The sequence below is a fragment of the Augochlora pura genome, chromosome 7 (assembly GCF_028453695.1).
Source record: "Augochlora pura isolate Apur16 chromosome 7, APUR_v2.2.1, whole genome shotgun sequence".
Lineage (NCBI taxonomy): Eukaryota > Metazoa > Arthropoda > Insecta > Hymenoptera > Halictidae > Augochlora > Augochlora pura.
Window position 1 is genome coordinate 18,526,374 of NC_135778.1, and position 18,032 is coordinate 18,544,405.

Sequence of the window (18,032 nt, forward strand, 5' to 3'; positions counted from 1 at the left end):
ACAAAATTGTATTCGTTTACTAGAATAAAACTAGCATCGAAGCAACATTGTTGAATTTAAATTGCAATTTAACACAAAAATGTATATCATTTAAAAGTATAAAGATTGCATTGAACGTAATTTAACACAGAAATGTAAATTGTTGAAAAATATAAAATTAACGTGAAACAAACATTATTGAATTTTAAGAATAATTTAACACGAAACTGTAAATCGAAAAAGATGGTATGCTTTGATCGAATGTAAAAATTTAAACATTCTGTAAACACGTTAAGAGGATCGAAGTAAGAAATTCGAAAAGAATTTATTTTTCATGTTTTATTCGTTAGAAAACGTTGACAGGCGAACAAACTTCTTCTGTACTAGTCAATTCATTTTATCTGTTGACTCATCATGTTCTAAGGCTTGCTGTTCGAAACCAGTCAAGTAAAAGTATACTTTTATTATCATAACGCATATAACGCCTATCGCGGTATCGATTTTTTCTGCTAAACAGTAATGATAGTACCTAAACCTGTTAAAATAGTGCATGAAATTTCTCTGAGGGGCTGGCGGTATTGTTTCTTTTTCTGGTTCGGCAACCTTATTTTCTTCTGGCTCAGCAATCTTATCTTCTTCTAGTGCAGCAGTGTTATCTTTATCTGGTACAGTAACCATTGAATTGGCTGTTTCCACATTTCTGGACATTTTATTTCCTGGTATTGAAATCTCTTGTGATAAATAATTCATCGAAATCAAACTGAAAATAACAGAAAACTTACTACGTTTGTATGTTCCATCCATGTTTGATTTCTTTTAAAGAAATGCTTTTCCTGTGCAACTGTCGACAATTGTCCTGTAACATACTTTATTAGAAAAAGGTGTAAGATAAATTTCTTCCCACTTAACAATTCGTGTAGCAATAATTTTCTAATGTTTCTTTTAAAATTAACAATAACCTCATCCATGGCCCAACAAATTATTTTACCCGTTGCGGTCGTATGTCTACTTTCAACCACCAAAGGAATTTATTTATCTTTTTTCATCTTTTTTATCTTTACATAACATTAAAACATATTATTGTGTTACATATGTATGTATAATAAACTAAAAACACAACTGTGTCAGTTTATTGAAATGATTGAAAAAAACAATTTATTTTTAATTAATTTCCATTCCTTATAGCCATCTTGGAAAATTTCTATTTTGCAAAAACATTCACAGCCTAGTTATAATCTTAGAAATTATACTGTTATAGGGAACAATGTTTTCTGTAATTGAAATAGTTAGTTAGACAGTTCGACAGGTACTAACAATATGTTCGGAAATATAATAGAATTGAGCATTCTTGGAACAACATTTCGTATTTTTCAAATAAAATTTTATTCGATTAATGCCTCGAATATAATTTTATCCGATTAATGTCTCGAATATAATTTTATCCATACAAGATATCGAATGTATTGTACGAATAAAGTTTTATTCAAATGCTATATCAAATGAATTCTTCGAATAAAATTTCATTGGAGTAATATTTCTCGAATAAACTCTACGAATAAAATTTCATTCGCTATTCGAGACAATTTAGATGAAACTCGTTTAGTGAAACTTGCAGAATTATTTCCAATACGCTCCCGTAATCGCCCCCAACTAGAATGATTGATGTATAGGGCGAGCGAAGTCATTAGCGCGCAAAATTTAAATGAGAGACCACCCGAAGGGCGACGATCTGCATATTTATAAATTTGTTTATTTATGCTAATTCTTTCGCAACTCGAAATTTGAAAGTACAGAGGTTCATTTAATATTTATCATTTATTTTAACGTTCCCTGCGAGTGAAACCTTTCGATCCGAGTTCTTTTTCCTTCTTTCTTCCGAACAATACGCAACGTGCTTAACCTCGATGGGGTTAGAAAGCTCGTTCCCGTCAAATATTAGGGTGTCCCATAAGTTTCTTCCCTTTCTTTGATACGAAATGAATACAGGATATTTGTTGTTTAAGGTGGATCTGTTATGTTATATATGAACCGTTCTGTTCTATAACCTTCTTCCATCTCTCAGGAATCCTCATTATGCCCTCTTTCCAAAATTGTTGAAGCTTATTTGCAAAATATTCAACTAGGTGCGTTTTTATTTCGCTTATAGATTTGAAATATTTATCATGGAGAAAATTTTTTAAGGAGAGGAACACGTAATAATCGCATGTAGCGAGGTCTGGGGAGCTAGGAGGATGAGGTAGAACGTCCCAATAAAACTGTAATCATTTTTGCATTACGGCCAACGCAACATGCTGTCTTCCTTTGTCGCGATAGAAAACGACGCCTCGTCGGTTCGCCAATTCTGGCCGTTTTTTTTGCTATGGCGGCTCCTTAATTGATCCAGTTGATTGCAATATTTGTCAGCATTGATCGTAGCACCTTGAGGAAGGAGCTCATAGTACACTACACCTTTCCAGTCCCACCTAACGCACAGAAGAACCTTCTTCGGATGAAGTCCAGGCTTTGCAACAGTTGAAGGTTTATTTTCCTTAGATCAAGTGCGTTTTCGATGCACATTTTGGTATAAAATCCAAGTCTCGTTTCCAATGACAAGCCTCTTTAACCCTTTTAGTACCGGCCAAAAGAGTCTGTATCTAAGCGAAATGTTTAAAACCCGTTTGACGAAGTTTGATAAAATTTCGGAAAGAAATTGCAAGAATTTTGAAAAGCCTGATAAATAACAAGTTCAAAAAGGTAGAAGAAATAGGGAATGAAATTGTTATTTAATAAAAATATTAAGAAAACTTTCTTGTCAGTAATAACCAACAACGATATATCGTTGTTCGGTACTAAGAGGGTTAAGAAAGGATCCCTATCATGTCGCTGGAGAAGCAAATCGCGCGTAGAGACGCGGTTCATAAAGCCGGTCTCCGTCAATAGGTGTGAAACCCAAACTTCATATCGATTCGCATATCCCATCGTGATTAAATGATTATGTACCGTTGTCTTGGGAATATTAGTGGCATCCACTATCTCGCGCACACTATATCGCAGATTTTCAATGAGCACAGTCTCGATAATGTCCGTATCCGTCGTTCTTGGGCGGCTGCTGCGGTGTTTATCTTTCAACTCGAAATTGCCAGCTCTAAATTTTTTCAACCAATTACGGACGGTCCTAATAGTCGTAGTACCGCACCCGTAAACGGTGCAAATCTCGTCTGTAGTGTCCTTTGCACTATTGCCTTTTTTAAAGCAATGAAGCATAACATGTCGCAAATGCCTCTTTTGGCTTTCCATATTGAACGGCGCAGAAAAAATGTTAAAAGAGACTTTGTCACCAACGAAACGTACTTTGAAAGAGCTCTGGGACGACTGAAACCGATGCCACGAACGGCTAAGAGATAAGCCTGTATATTTATATAAATACAGGCACTTAGAGTCACTCATAGCGCAGCGCGGAAAAAACTTATGGGTCACCCTAATGTTAAGATCATAGCTCCACTTAAATCGCAGCGCGACGTGTGCCGTGTCCCAGAGATTTCGCGTCCCTCCGCAAAATGGCGCGCGTAATCTCATCGCGCGTAAAATGCCGGGGACAAAACCCGATTACAATTCGGCGCGGCCGTATTTCAGCGAATCGAAACGCTCTATCGGCCGACAAAAATAGAGGCCGCCAATATTTCCTAAACGAAATTCTATTCCGACCACGCGCGTATTTACACCGGAGGGAAAAAAACGCGTAATGGTAGAAATACAATCGATACTATGAATTTTAAACAGCGCAAGCTAACAAATCGATCGCGCGGTCGCAAAAAGTAGTTTTCGATTTACATTGTGACATTGATATATGTTGATACGATAAAAAGTGTTATACCACGTTACCCACATGATGGATGCGTGTTCAAAGATTGTTCTGTTAAAGCACAATATCTGTTAGCATTTTATTTATTACTAGTTAGTTTCTACAATGTTAAAACGAAAAATTATGATTAACGAGTTTCGAGATCAACAGAATTTCATAAATAATTTTGCAAATGTTAATAAGAAGTAATTTGTGCAAATATTTATTAAATATTTATTTACCCTAAATAGGGGGAAAGAACATTAAAATCTACTTATATATTTTGTACATGGAATTTTACATATCTGCTTGAAAATTTTTTAATTTTCTCCATTAATTTTGTAGTTATTATAAATTATTTATTTGTTGTAAATTTAAAGGATTTATGTTGTTTGTATATGATCATCACTCTACATACTATTTCAGACTACCTCGTAAATTTGAATTTCTTACGTAAAGTAAATAATTTGAATCTCCTCCTTAAAATAAATAATTTGAATTTTCTGCATAAAATTTTTAGCGTTGAATATAGATTCTACAATTATTTATCTGTAACACACGTGTTGTAAATTTGAAAAGTAAATGATAGTGTACACAGCAGAAGTATTCACAGAATTTTCATTAGTTTCATACTTAGTACATAAAAGACGTGATTTGTCAACGTGGCTTCAGTGAGGTCTAGGTGTATTAAAATTTCAGATTTTAATTATTTTACTCCCTGTCTCTCTCTCCCCCCCTCTCTCTCTCTCTCTCTCTCTCTCTCTCTCTCGCCCTTTCTCTCTCCCTGTTTCCCCCTATCTCTGCCCTCTACGTCGAATCTAACTTCTTCAGATGAAAAAAGTATACACCGAACTTCACCTGGAAATTTTAATGATAAAGATCGTGTATCTTAAAGAGAGATTGAACTAACGGAACTGAAGAGGAGGATGTGAGTTCAGAAAGTTTGGAAATCTGCGGCCATTTGTTTATGCGGCCAGTTTTGATTTGTATACCGGGTGAATCACGCAATTAGCAGACCTCAAATAACTTTCAAATTATGCGCACCATAAAAACAGGACATTTTGATGCATATATTATCATTGACTTCCTTTGAAGACATGCAACTTTTGTATTTAGCAATTTTCGATGTAACGCATAATTTGTTATTTGAAGCGCACAATTTACATGACTTACCCTACACCATATAGCGTTAATTAAACAAACAATACAAACTACTGTATAATAAATGAACAAATATTATTTTGAAGGATGAAAAGAAAATTCATATCGATTTTTATAAAAATAGAAAAATATAAATAGCCCATTGTAAACCCTGTACATTTATATAGAATAATTACGCTGACAATGTGATTATTTATTCTTTTATATTATCCTCGCACGTATTACTTGACATAGATAAATGTCGATTGAGTCGCTTAGAAAATCGAAGAAGAAAACTGTCACGAAGAAAAGAACTTTGTGACAGGGAAAAGGCGATGGCCGATGTCGTTTCAAAAATGACATTGCAGGCGACATTAAGAACCATAATCGCGGTGAAACGTAAGCATTCAAAACAACTGACGAAGCTGTCTCGTCCAGATGAACGGAAAACATTCACGCTACTTTCAATTCCATTAGATTATTAGTGAATATAAAAAAGATAGACAAAACAATGAAACATATCTGAAAGTGCAATTGACAAACGTATTTTAAGATTACTGAACACTGCGACAGCGAAATAATAGCGGCACTATAAGCTTGAAACTCACGCATGGAAAAGGTCATACAGTTCTTTGCTAGAGCGACCATAAATTCTGTCAGTTATAATTTATACGCGTACTCTACAAAAGAATTGGTAGCTTTTATTCCGAGCAGAATGAACAATGGTACACAGATACTTTAGAAAATCATTTGAAATCGTATTGGACAGATCAGAACGATGATATAATTTTTATGCATGACAACGTCTCAGTTCATAAATCAGTCCGTACTTCGCACTGGCTTTTAGAAAACAATATTTCACTTTTAAAATGACGCGCACGCTCTTTTGAATCCCATGAAATATTTATCGGGAATATTAATTCGATAGTTTTGCACAGGTATAATACGAAAATGAACAAAAAAGCTACACATTGCAACTGTTGTAACTTTGAGCGACATTAATAAAAATACGCTAAATAATCTTGTTGTAAGTCTGCCAGAATTTCTATTAACACATAAATTCACCTAAACTGAACGCTTTTAGAATTCTTAATTTGCAAAAGCAACAACTACAATAAACTTTATTTGCTTAGATTCATTGCTATCATTTTGTGGAATTTTGTAATATGGATATTCGACAGTCCAACGAAATAGAAAACTGCGTAATATAATTTGCATCGTTGAATTGGACGTTAACGGTTTTCAGTGAAACTTGCGATTTTATTTTGATTATCCGCAACAATAAGCGAAAATACTGATTGACCGACTCCCAAGTGAATTTGCGTGTTAGCGAGCGCGAGTCCTGCGACCCATCATGAATATCAACTGCATAGGCTACTGGCAGCTAGGAAACTCGCTTGCTCGTTTGCTCGGTGTTTTGTTCGATTCCGATTGTTTTCTGCGTCAGAGTTTTGTGCATCGGCCGGTTTCCTCGCTTTATGTATATTACACGGATCGATTTTAATGGCTAGAGAGCCATCGACTCCGACTCCCTTTGGTTGCTAGCTCTGGCGAGTTTACTATCCCTATTGATTACATTGAGCGGATTTAATAGCCGCGAGTGATTCCATCCGTGAGCAGCAAGTACACTAACTGCGTGTAATCGACGCTTAACAATATGTGAAACAACCTAAGGGATGTACTAACGCAAAAAGAACGGCGACTCGAAAATTCGAAAAAGTTTGATGCTTTGGCCTTGTATAGTCCATGCCATGCTTACAACGTGTTTTTAAATACGTGACTTTGCAACAATTACATTTGGACCGTTTATTTTGAAAGTAGTGTAAGTCCATTTTCTCTTGTTTCGAAACAATTAAAGGTTAACATATGTGTTAATTAAAAAATTTAGGCAAATTATATGAAGTCTGGCAACGTTTCTACTGTTTTATCAATATGTAATTTGGTTATTTTGTTTTAGGCGTATTTTATTAAACTGATGTATACCTACGGGATGCAAATGGACTTGCACCACTTTCAAAATTAGACAATTGCAAAAATCGTTTAATTTCAATTTTGAAAAATCAAATATCACTTAAAATATACTTCATATTAATCCAATTTTGTTTACAAATAATGACACGACATAAAATAGAAGTAGTATTTTTAATATCAGACGCTAATTACATTGTTAACATGACAAGATATTGATAGGATTTACTTATGCTCTGCACATGGCAGTGTTTCGAAATGTGCAGGTTGCACCGGAGGTATACATTTACTTATTTAACCCTTTACACTATAATAACAAGTCAGACATGTTATGAAAATTTTATGCATAATCCACTAAGTGAATTCTCATTACAATTCACTAAATATTATTCATTTTTTCTCCAAATCGAAAACAAAATTTGATTCTTCTGTTATCAAAGTTTAAGAATGAATATAAATAAAGACGAACAAGAAATCTATATTGTTTTCTTGTACCAGGTAAATTTTTTAAGAGGAAATGGTGCTAATCATTGTTGCTATGTAAGAAATTATTGTGTAAGGAACTGTAGTCGAACTGTATAAAAATTGTAAGAGTAATCGATCATCTATTTTTTACCGTAACACTGCAGTTTTATGCGTATTATGTTCTGTAATATGTCTTTTAAGTATAACATTGCAACTTGGTAAAAATAAAGTTTTTGACATGCGTTTGATTCATTTCAGCATGCGATCAATTCATGTATTTTAATGGAGCCGCAGAGACCTCTCCTCTATCGAATTGAAAATACCAACAACCGACCTTCATACACAGGACTTATCCTATTAAAGTTTTCAATTTAGATACGATTGACTATCAATTTGTCCGGTTTTATTTCTCTTTTCTATCGAGATTCGTTTTCCCAATATTTATTGGTTAACTGGATGGACTAATACGGATAAATAAAATTGCTATTTAACAATCCAATTCACGGTTGGAGAGAGATTCCATCAATACATGGGCAGGATAGGAACCAGATTTTCCATTTACACGATTATTAATAAATACCTCTTCTGTTCGCGGCGAGATTTTTATTTCAATGTGTAAGACTAATACTGGTGAGAAAAGAAGGGCTGTATTCAGTTTATTACAGATTTTAAAGATGTTTGAACGAAACCAAAAGAATAGCAATTCTCTTGAGTATTCTTTTCATCGTCGATAAAGTTATTGGCAAATGATAGCATTTATGTTGGCAAGTGATAAATGAGTTTGATAACATATGGACCGTTTATTTTGAAAGTGGTGCAAATCCATTTTTGAAAAAAATGAGATATCACGTAATTCATGCTTAATTTAATGTAAATTTTTTATGTGTAACTAGTCCGTGCTTAATTTCTTAGAAAATTCCTATGTTTTGTATCATTTAAAATTGGTCGGTAAATGAAATTGCATAATCATCGGTTATAAAAATGGTGGAAGTCCAATTGACAGAGGTAGGTGGTTTAGCAGATGGTTGCCGATCAGTAGCCTGTTATTTTCTTGACTTTATGTCCTTACAACAAATAACTGAGACTTCTCAGTAGGCACACTATTTATGTGCGTCAAGAGACGCTAATAAACATAGTTAATGTTAACAGATTACTGTATAGTTTAAAAATATAAAACTGGTTGTGCCAATACTTTTTTGACCCACTGTAGATCATGGTCGCGAAGTACCGCGATGCGTGTCGAAACACTCGGGAAAACCGCGATGGATGCGAATGGAGATCGACTTCCTTCGCGCAGTTCCGCACGGTGTACTGCGCCCGTACAACAACGAAACGAGAACCAGCAAATGATATTTTCGCATTATCATCGTTATCGGGAAACAATAGACATCAATTACCGACCGCTGAACTTTCCACATCTCTCCAGGTATTTCGTGCGCGATTGTCAAATTCCGGTGCTCCCTATTCGACTCGACGTTCGACCGTAAGTTTCCGGGAATAAAATCGGCCGGCGTGTATACAATCGATTCACCGCAGCTCTCTCTCTCTCTCTCTCTCTCTCTCTCTCTCTCTCTCTCTCTCTCACTCTCTCTCTCTTTTTTCTGCTGTATTTTTTTTGTTTCGCAGAGAAACTTTTTTTTATAGACGAATGCGTTTCAACCGGACAGAAAACGTGAAACGTTGTTTAATATCTTTTTTTTTTAGAGCTTGTCTCGATTTAACTCCCACGAGGTTAGCAATATTCGTGGGGCTCGCGCTGCGCCGATGCGAGCAAGTGCATCGAAGTGCAAGCTTCACGCGATAGCTGCCCGTGGAATTCAAGGATCCACGGCTCTGATACCTGGAAATATTTAAGTTCCGTGTTAACGGTGAAAAACCATTCTTTGGGCTCACTGAGCAATTTAATTCGATTTAACCCTTCCGCGAAATTTTTATCCCCTTGCGAATAAGTAATTTTAAGTCGGTCTCGTACGGAAATTAGTTTAAAAAGTTTAAATAAGTTTAAGTTCGGTTCGGTTAATTGTTAGATTATATTATTTTATTCGTTTTTTAGACTTCCACAATTTTCATCAAAATATAAAAATTTATGAACACACGCGCCGTGATCGTTACTCGTTAGGAACGGATATTAAATATTAACCCTTTGACATACGAATAAAAAGGAACCCGACGCTTCCGAAAGATACCATTTAATTCTGCTGAACTTAAAAACAGGATATTTTATTTTGAAATTTGTATTGCTTTTTAGGATTTGTTGAGGTTGAGTGAACTTCGTTAAGTAATGTTATAAAATAATAAACTAGCAGTTCTATAAAGCATTTTGGAGTATGTAGAGTAATTAGACATTTCTCACAAAATGGTGAAGTTCTTTCTTGACGTCTCCCAAACGTCATTGTGTGTCAAGGGGTCAAATGTCATTGCGAACAATTCGTAATTGTTAAATTGATTAAACTGTTGCTAATTCGTACAAACATTTTACTAAAATATCCCGCATTACTAAGAAATCAATTGAGATGAACTGCTGATGCAGCGTACTGAATATAATTTCTATTATCTACAGAATTCCATACTGTACTCTGTCAAAATAATTACGAATAATAATGCTATTCATGAAATATACTATAATAGCCAGCTCAATAGAAAAGTGCATACATATGTATGTATATAGCAAGATGAAATGCCAAGGGATTCATAGTGAAACCATTGCAACCAATAGTATTAGGTCATTTATAATGAATTATTCTGACAAAAATAGATAATATATTATATATTCTGATACTAATAATTATTCTGATAAAAATTGTTTGATAAAACTTTTAGACTATTTCGACCAGTACATATTGAGAAAATAAAATGTTCACTGTAAATTGTATGCAATTGTTCTCTCACTAGAAATATTTCGAAATATTTTCAGTTATTAGATATGTGAATCGCATAATGCGAAAAAAAAATAGTTGATTCGAATGAAATAGAAAATAATAGAGAAAAAATAATTACCAAATAATCACTGTAGGTACTTCAGTATGTTATTCCGATTACGAATAACCAAAATGTTGAAAACTTCACAAAAACATAACTGCACTGCTACAACGATTGTTCTACAGTGCGCAGAAACGTTTTTACTGGCTGCAATTTTGATGTCCATTCATATCGTGTTAATGGTATATTATCAACACGAACATATATAGGTATATAAATTGTTTGAAAACGTACTTTGACAGACTTCACAGCTATACCGTACGAACAACCTAAACGAAATTATACAACACGAAAATTGAAACATTACACTTATCTATGTTTTATTCGGATCCTGTGATATTTCTATTTAAGCATCTATATTTTTTAAAAATATTACAGTGCGTAATGTTAAAGTAGACACGATTCGAACGTCCCTTTTTCTCGTCAATAAAAAATGCGAATGAAAATGTAAAAACAAATTATGCTTGAACTTTTCTTTCGAAATTGAACGATGACAGATCAATTTTTGCGTAGCATTGTTATTGTTCTGGATTTGATTTGAATTAATGGGCTGGATTTCGCGACGTGTATTATTCTACACACACGGAAGCCAATGTTCCGAAGCCAATTAGTGTTATTCGTAGTTGTGTCGTCAATCATGTCACTTCAACTGAGACTTGTACACATTAACTGCTGCGAAATTACAGCTGTCATGTTTTCTGCCCTGCGGACATTTTATATTATTCATTTTACATTATCTTGCAATCGTTAACGAGTAAACGCATGGAATGCTGTTATAAGTTCCATTACAGTGAATTAATTTAACGAATATTTGCTTTGTGGTATTATTTCGAAGAGAATAGTGCCTTCATTTCGATAACGGTGTTTTTAGTTCATGTATTTAATAAATACAATATACTTTCTATATGGAGTAGTGGGAAATGCGATGGAAGGATCTTTAAGTAATTAAACACGGAAAATTAATGTGTTAAAGTGTTCTTACCACATAAAACAACGAATAAAAGTGTTTCTACAGTATTACCTTTAGTCAACTAAACTGAATTACTTGGATACAGTGTTTATTTATATGACCCAGCTGTTTTGTTAAAAGAATATTTAGTTAACGAAAAAATCCAACTTTTGAAATTAATAGATACAAATACTAAGTTGCAAACGTAAAATAATTGATGGAGTAATAAAACATTTTCTAGTAATTATTAAAGCTAGTGAAATTATTCATAACTTTGATTTGACGCGATGCGTTATCAAGATATGACGCGTTTATATATTATTTCCGACCGGCTGATGAATGGTTTCTAAGTTTAACGCTTCGTGAATTAATCACACATTTAGACGCGGTGGGTTATTTGATTAATTACGACGCCAATCTTGTTCCGCATGTCAGCGGCAAGGGTGTCGAAATTATTCACATAGTCGTTCCTCCGTACTATTATTAATAACAGAATTATTCTATCTTTCCATTAATTTCTCTATTTCAATTTTGCAATTTCGTCACTTGGAATAGAAGTTTCTCTTCTAAAACATATCATGGCGTATGGCAATGAAATATTACTAGATGAAAACGTTCGATTTATGAAACATTTAACGAGTTTCAAATATTTCTATACTTTCTACAAAGCGTGAAAATTTAATTGAACATTAATACAGTTGTTACTCGATTCAGTACACAAATTAACGTACGTCAAAATCAATTATTGTTGTGTTAATTCGAAAACTGTATGATCTTTAATTTGGGAAAACGGAGAAATTTTTCATAAATTGAATAGTAATTCTATTTAACAATCACTAGTAAAATACACGTGCTATATGTCACAGTAACATTCAAACATCTGCTACCAATATTGCTGCTAATTATATACATATATAATAAAAATATCTAAATGTGTATTAACTAAATTTACAGCTGCAAACAATTGCGCTACTATTATTACATTGTTTTCTACACTAATGTTAGATTTTTCGCACTATTCCTTATTTCACAGGTTTTTTTAAACAGTAAGAAAATAAATTCATTGAGCCAAAATAGGAAACAATAATATATGCAAAATGTTAGTTTGCAACAAAAATGTTTCTCTTCTTTTCTCTTGATATAATAATTCTTCTTATTTTTAACAAGTGCATTCCTACAAATTCAACTATTCTTTTTGTTCAGTTTACGCTAGTAAAACACAAGTTCCACTTATTCACATATTCATTCTTTTTAATTACTTCTTAATTTCACGTATTCCACAATGAAATCCTGACAACCAACGATTAGCGTCTGTGGGAATCGATCGAGCCAATAACGTGGAAGCACTTGTCATTGTTTCGTTTTATCCCTTTGTTTCAGCAAAAGTTGATAGGTTTGTGAAGAGAACTTTCTGTTATTCGAGAACATGGAGAAGAAATAGGTTGTTCGATTATCCTCGGGATAGAGGAAGGATAATGCATTCGTGAAGTTGCTGGATCTTGGTGGCGCCAGATGGATTTAATTATTTTTTGTACAGTGTGCCTCCTTTTTATTTCTTTTCGTTGGCATTAGTCAGATTCCATCGGGACCGCCTTCTTTTACCCGCGACTTTTCTATTATCTTACAAATTACGTGTCTGTCGGCTTCGGGAACTTTTCGCCGTAATTAAATCGCTTCTGGAATCTTGGCTCGTTCGAATTAACCGAAGTTATAATTTCTGAAGGGGCTCGATAATCGATGCGCGAACGTGAACTACTTTCTATATCGTTGGAAAAACGAGGAAACCGTTAATGAAGAATTTGCATTGCTGTCATTATTATTATCGGGGCACCATCCGCTACTTCTGTACACCTTTTCCTATCTTCCAACCGCATGGCACTGTCCGTTCTGCTTATCAATCGATTGTCCGACGAATTTATAATATTGTTAGCAATTTGTAATTTTTATTTGTCTTTCTTTTATTAAATTATTTTAACCTCTGTGAAAAGCTTATGGGTAGATTCAGATACATGCACACACAACGTAGTCACTACATCTATATGTATATGTGTACTATGAGGTTTCGATATAATTATACCGATCGCTAAGTGTCGCTCTACGGGCCAAAAATGCAACTATTTTTAGAAAAGACATAAAATCCAAGAAATCAGCCTAATTGGCTTTGCGATTATCGTATTAACTGATAGTGTATCCTCAGATAATGTCTGAGGATATGATCAATATCTTGTCTACTCTAACCGAACATATATTTGTGATCATCTACAACTTTAATTTTCGCAAGTCAGTTATTTGTATTAATAATATTATGTTTCGAATAGAAATACGATTTTCTAGTATAAAATATCGGTTCGAAAACAATTAATACCGGAACTAAATTTGTTTGTTTTAATTCGATATTCTTTTTATGTACAGGATGTCGTCGTACAACATGTACAAGATGGTATAGGGTGGTATAATTATATGGTATAGATACCTGATGAAAAAAATAAGAACCACAGACAAAATCAAATTGTAACGTTTCGCATATTTGATCGTAACTTTATAAAGCAAACCGCCGAACCATTATTCCATCGATCTTACGGATGCGATCCGTCAGGACTAGCGTGATTCCGAATCACTGCGCAAAATTATTCTTCCTGTTTGTTTCGTTGCAGTTCGTTCGTCGCGCGATGCTGTAAATTATTATCCGTTCAATCTTTAACCGCGCTACTAATCTTCCATCCGGATCTAAATTTATTATATTCCATAGTAAATCGGTGTAGCTGTCCGAATCGACGGTCACGCGTCGGACCCACCGCGGAACGTAACAGATGCGATAAAGTAAATGACATGACATACGCAATGGAGGCAACAAATAGGAAAGTATTTCAAGGTGGTCGTTATCGAAGTAGTTCAACGTACAATTTGTGATACGTGGACTACAAGTTTACGACAAAAGCGGATAGGTAGTATCGAAGATAGTAAATAACCTTGACAAACCGATATCGATTGCTCGCACAAATTTATTTAATCATTTTCTATGAAAACAAAAACTATAAATCCGATCGTTCTGACTTAATAGATTTGACTTGTGTGTCTGAATTTGACTCGCACCAAATACGCAAACTTCTACACTTTGTCTATTTATTCTATAAATGTGCTTTATTTTAATGTAAATTATACCTTAAATTTTATCCGTTGGGTGGGTATTATTAAATGCATCATTTAAAATAGTTGATTAACTCTTCTTTTTATATGTAATAAATAATTGAAGTATTAGAAGCAAAATCGTTTACAATGCTTTCAGATGATAAAATATTTGACTAGAAAAGGTATAATAGTTTCTCTGTAAAAAATTCCCTAACAAAGTTAAAAACCCGCGCAACTTCACACTAGAATACCCGTTTAAGTTAGCCGAACTTTGTTAGGAACCACTAGGTGTAAGGGATCTAATGGACCTAATGGAATATGAAATCCGAACCGGTTACATTGTTTATGGACATGTACTATTTGGAAATCCGGTTGGATGCAGCGTCTCCAAACTTTCGTCATACAAATTAATATTTGTTCTCGCCATTCGTTATTTCAATATTATTGCGAGCATACGTGTTTCTATAATTCTATTTTATATTATTAACCCTTTGCACTCGGAGCCATTTTAACTGTAAATTTGAAATAATTTTTCTGGTTCGTGGTATTTCCATTCTATTTAACAAAATAAATTTTTATGCATACAAAATTTATTCGTGTAACTCCTACCAACAGTTTTACTAATTGACAATTTTTTAAATCTAAACCTTATTGTTGCAAAAATTATTTTGAAAAGAAATAGAATAATTTTAGTGGTGCCTTAGTCACCACTCGAGTGCAAAGGATTAACCCTTTGCACTCCGCACTTATATTTATACGAATTCGTAGACATTCTGGAATATTTGCAAATCAACATCTCGTTTCTTATTTTACAATATGGATATTTTACAATAATAAGTGATTTGGGCAATTTTTTCAAATTTTAGCCGTCTCCCAGGACGTGTAGGTAATAAATTTATAGTTTATAGACTTACAGATATCATGGAGATCGTCCTGAAAAATATGCTTTCGAGAAAAACACGTTTAAAGTTTTGTATACGAAAACTGATCATTCATATTACGAATATCATACTTACAATAACTATTTTAAAAATTTTAACTTGAAGTTAATACGAAGTTATATGTTATATAATCTTTAATGCATAGTATATAATATGTGTAATACGTTCAATACATGTTTTACGATATTTTAAAAATAAACAAATTGAATTTCAGTTATTAAGATTTCATTTTGATCTTTCGTAAATTTTTTTTTCTTCTTACACCAAAAAATAGAAGATGGTCGTTCTAATCGATTTTTTGAAAGGTCCGCGGTAAAGTACACTGTCAAAAACATTCGAGCATTATAGAATAAAAGGCTAATCCGAGCCGAGACGAAACACGGTGACACAAAGAGCGGCTCTCCGATGAGTTCTCATAAAACTTCGCGTCGGATTTGAAAACGAAGTTCCCCGACGACGACGGTATTCATTCCCGATGCGCGGAGGAAAGGGAAAGGGAGAAGGTTTTGTTAAAGGGATTAAGTCCGTTCGCGACTAAAGCCAGTCCACGCATTCGCGTTTGAAGGGTGCAAATGAAATTAGAGTAGAATGGAAAGGAAGGTAAAAAAAAATAAGAGAAAGAAAAGAAGAAGCGCGGACGACGGCGACGACGAGGACGAGGAGGACGGAAAAAGGAAGACGAGCTGCTGGCAGGGATAAAATCGGAGAGGGGTGAGCGAACACAGTAAATCTCGCGGTGCCGCGTCACGGCGATTTGCAGTCGGCGCTGCCACTAATTGCATGTCAGCCCCAATGTTTTGCGTTTTATCTGACCGGCACGTCGCTCCTGCTATCTACCAGGTGTTAACTGCCGCGTGAAATTCCGCAGTCCGGGACCGTATGTCTCCCCCGGTCGAAGCGTAAATGCTCCATGGAGCCATCAGCAACGATTTCACGCGTTACCGTTGACTCGTTTAAGGAACAGGCTATTTACGGCCTTTTTACAGGAACGTCCAATGAATTTTTACAACGAGACGATCAAAGAGCATCGTTACACTTTCTTTAACGTTCTTTACTAAAAAAGTACCTTTTATAAATAAATCCCTCCCTGAAACAATAGCACAAGTAATACAATAAAAATTATATAAAGCAAATGAAAGTAGATATCTAATCTACATCTAGAATTTTTCAAAATTCTTCTGTATAAATTCACTTACACTAAAACCGTTATAATTAGTTGAAAATAAGTGTTTACGCGAATCGGGTGTTTTAACAGTTGATATCCGTGTTTTGTATACAGGACAATAGCATTACTAATTATGTCAGTTCATACTTCCTCTTACACTATAACGATGTGGACAGTATATCAAATTCAAGTTTTAATCTTACACGCGATTAAATAATAGAAAAATAACAAGTTTTTAAACAAAAAAGGCTTTAAAGAAAGACAGTTGTAGAAAAAAAAATTAAAAGTCATAAAGTGTAATTTTACTGGTGATGTTACTATACTTATTGATTCAAAGTTAATCTCATTTTACTCAGCAGTAATATCTTGTGGAATTTCGTTTCAGCGAATTATATGTATAATTGTGATCAATACGCGCTATTAGAGGATTAATAATTCCATGTAGCCACAATACAGTATTACTAAATATGCATAATGCAACTGTGAATAATCGCCAACAGCGCTGTACAAAATTATTCTCAGCTGTAGTAGAATTTATTTAAGTAAGTAAGTAAGAAAATTAATATAAAGTAGAAGACCAAATGAAGAACAATTTTAAACGACTTTATACTATACATAAAATTTAAAAAAGACCATATTATTCTTCCTTTCGATCTTCCTTCTATTTCTTTAAATTTCTTTATTATATTTTTCCAATTGATGTTACAATTAATAACATTTTTATTAGAATTTATAGATTTCAGATTTTATGCATTTACAATAAATACGAAGTTGTAAGGTGTTGAATTGCCCTTTTGGCTAATTACATGGTTTAATCGTTTAGGCATGCTAGAAATAATTTTATTTAAATATTTTTATGGAATACGTGATTATTCTTCGGTTAATCGCAATTTTAATTCTTCTTTGTACTTTATTGGCGACATTCTGTTTCGACGATCTAAGTAATCCCATTTTTCAATCGGATTTAGATCTGGTGATTGTGGAGGAGTTTTCAATACTTTTCAATACTTTTGGACAATTATATGATAAATATTCTTGAGCTAGACGTGATTTATGTTTGGGGTCATTATCTTGGTAAAATTTTAAATCGTTACGAATGTTCATATTAATAGTACTTTTTAGTCAACTTTGTTTCAAAATATTTAAATATTTATTATTGTCTAAAATTCCATCAATAAAAACTAATTCACCCAATCCAGCAGCTGAGACACAACCCCAAACCATCACACTTCCTCCACCGTGTTTCAACGTTGGTTGAAGATTCTTAGGAAGAAACTCTTCATTAGCTTCACGTCATACAAGTTTGTGCCCATCAGACCCGAAAATATTATATTTGCTTTCGTCTGCAAAAATTACATCTTTCCACCATGTTTCTTCTTTAGAAGTGTATTGTTTAGCGAAGAGTAATCGCTTCTTTCGGTTAATAGCGTTAATATATGGCTTTTTTCGGGCAACTCTGCCATGATATTCATTTTCATGAATCATTCGACGAACTGT

General features: G+C 33.9%; 1 protein-coding gene across 2 annotated transcripts; it reads right to left on the reverse strand.

Annotated features, from left to right (window-relative positions):
• Positions 1 to 318: 318 nt before the first annotated feature.
• On the reverse strand, positions 319 to 10,461 carry LOC144472982 (uncharacterized). Of its 2 annotated transcripts, XM_078186481.1 has the most exons (4): positions 10,370 to 10,461; positions 762 to 845; positions 509 to 695; positions 319 to 408 (listed from the first exon to the last, which is right to left on the reverse strand). In XM_078186481.1, exons 2-4 carry the CDS (start codon positions 781 to 783, stop codon positions 399 to 401), a joined length of 219 nt encoding a protein of 72 aa, XP_078042607.1. In that variant the 5' UTR covers positions 784 to 845; positions 10,370 to 10,461; the 3' UTR covers positions 319 to 398. The 2 variants fall into 2 exon arrangements, with proteins under 2 accessions (XP_078042607.1, XP_078042606.1); XM_078186480.1 differs by having other exon boundaries at positions 322 to 695.
• Between the last annotated feature and the right edge of the window lie 7,571 nt (positions 10,462 to 18,032).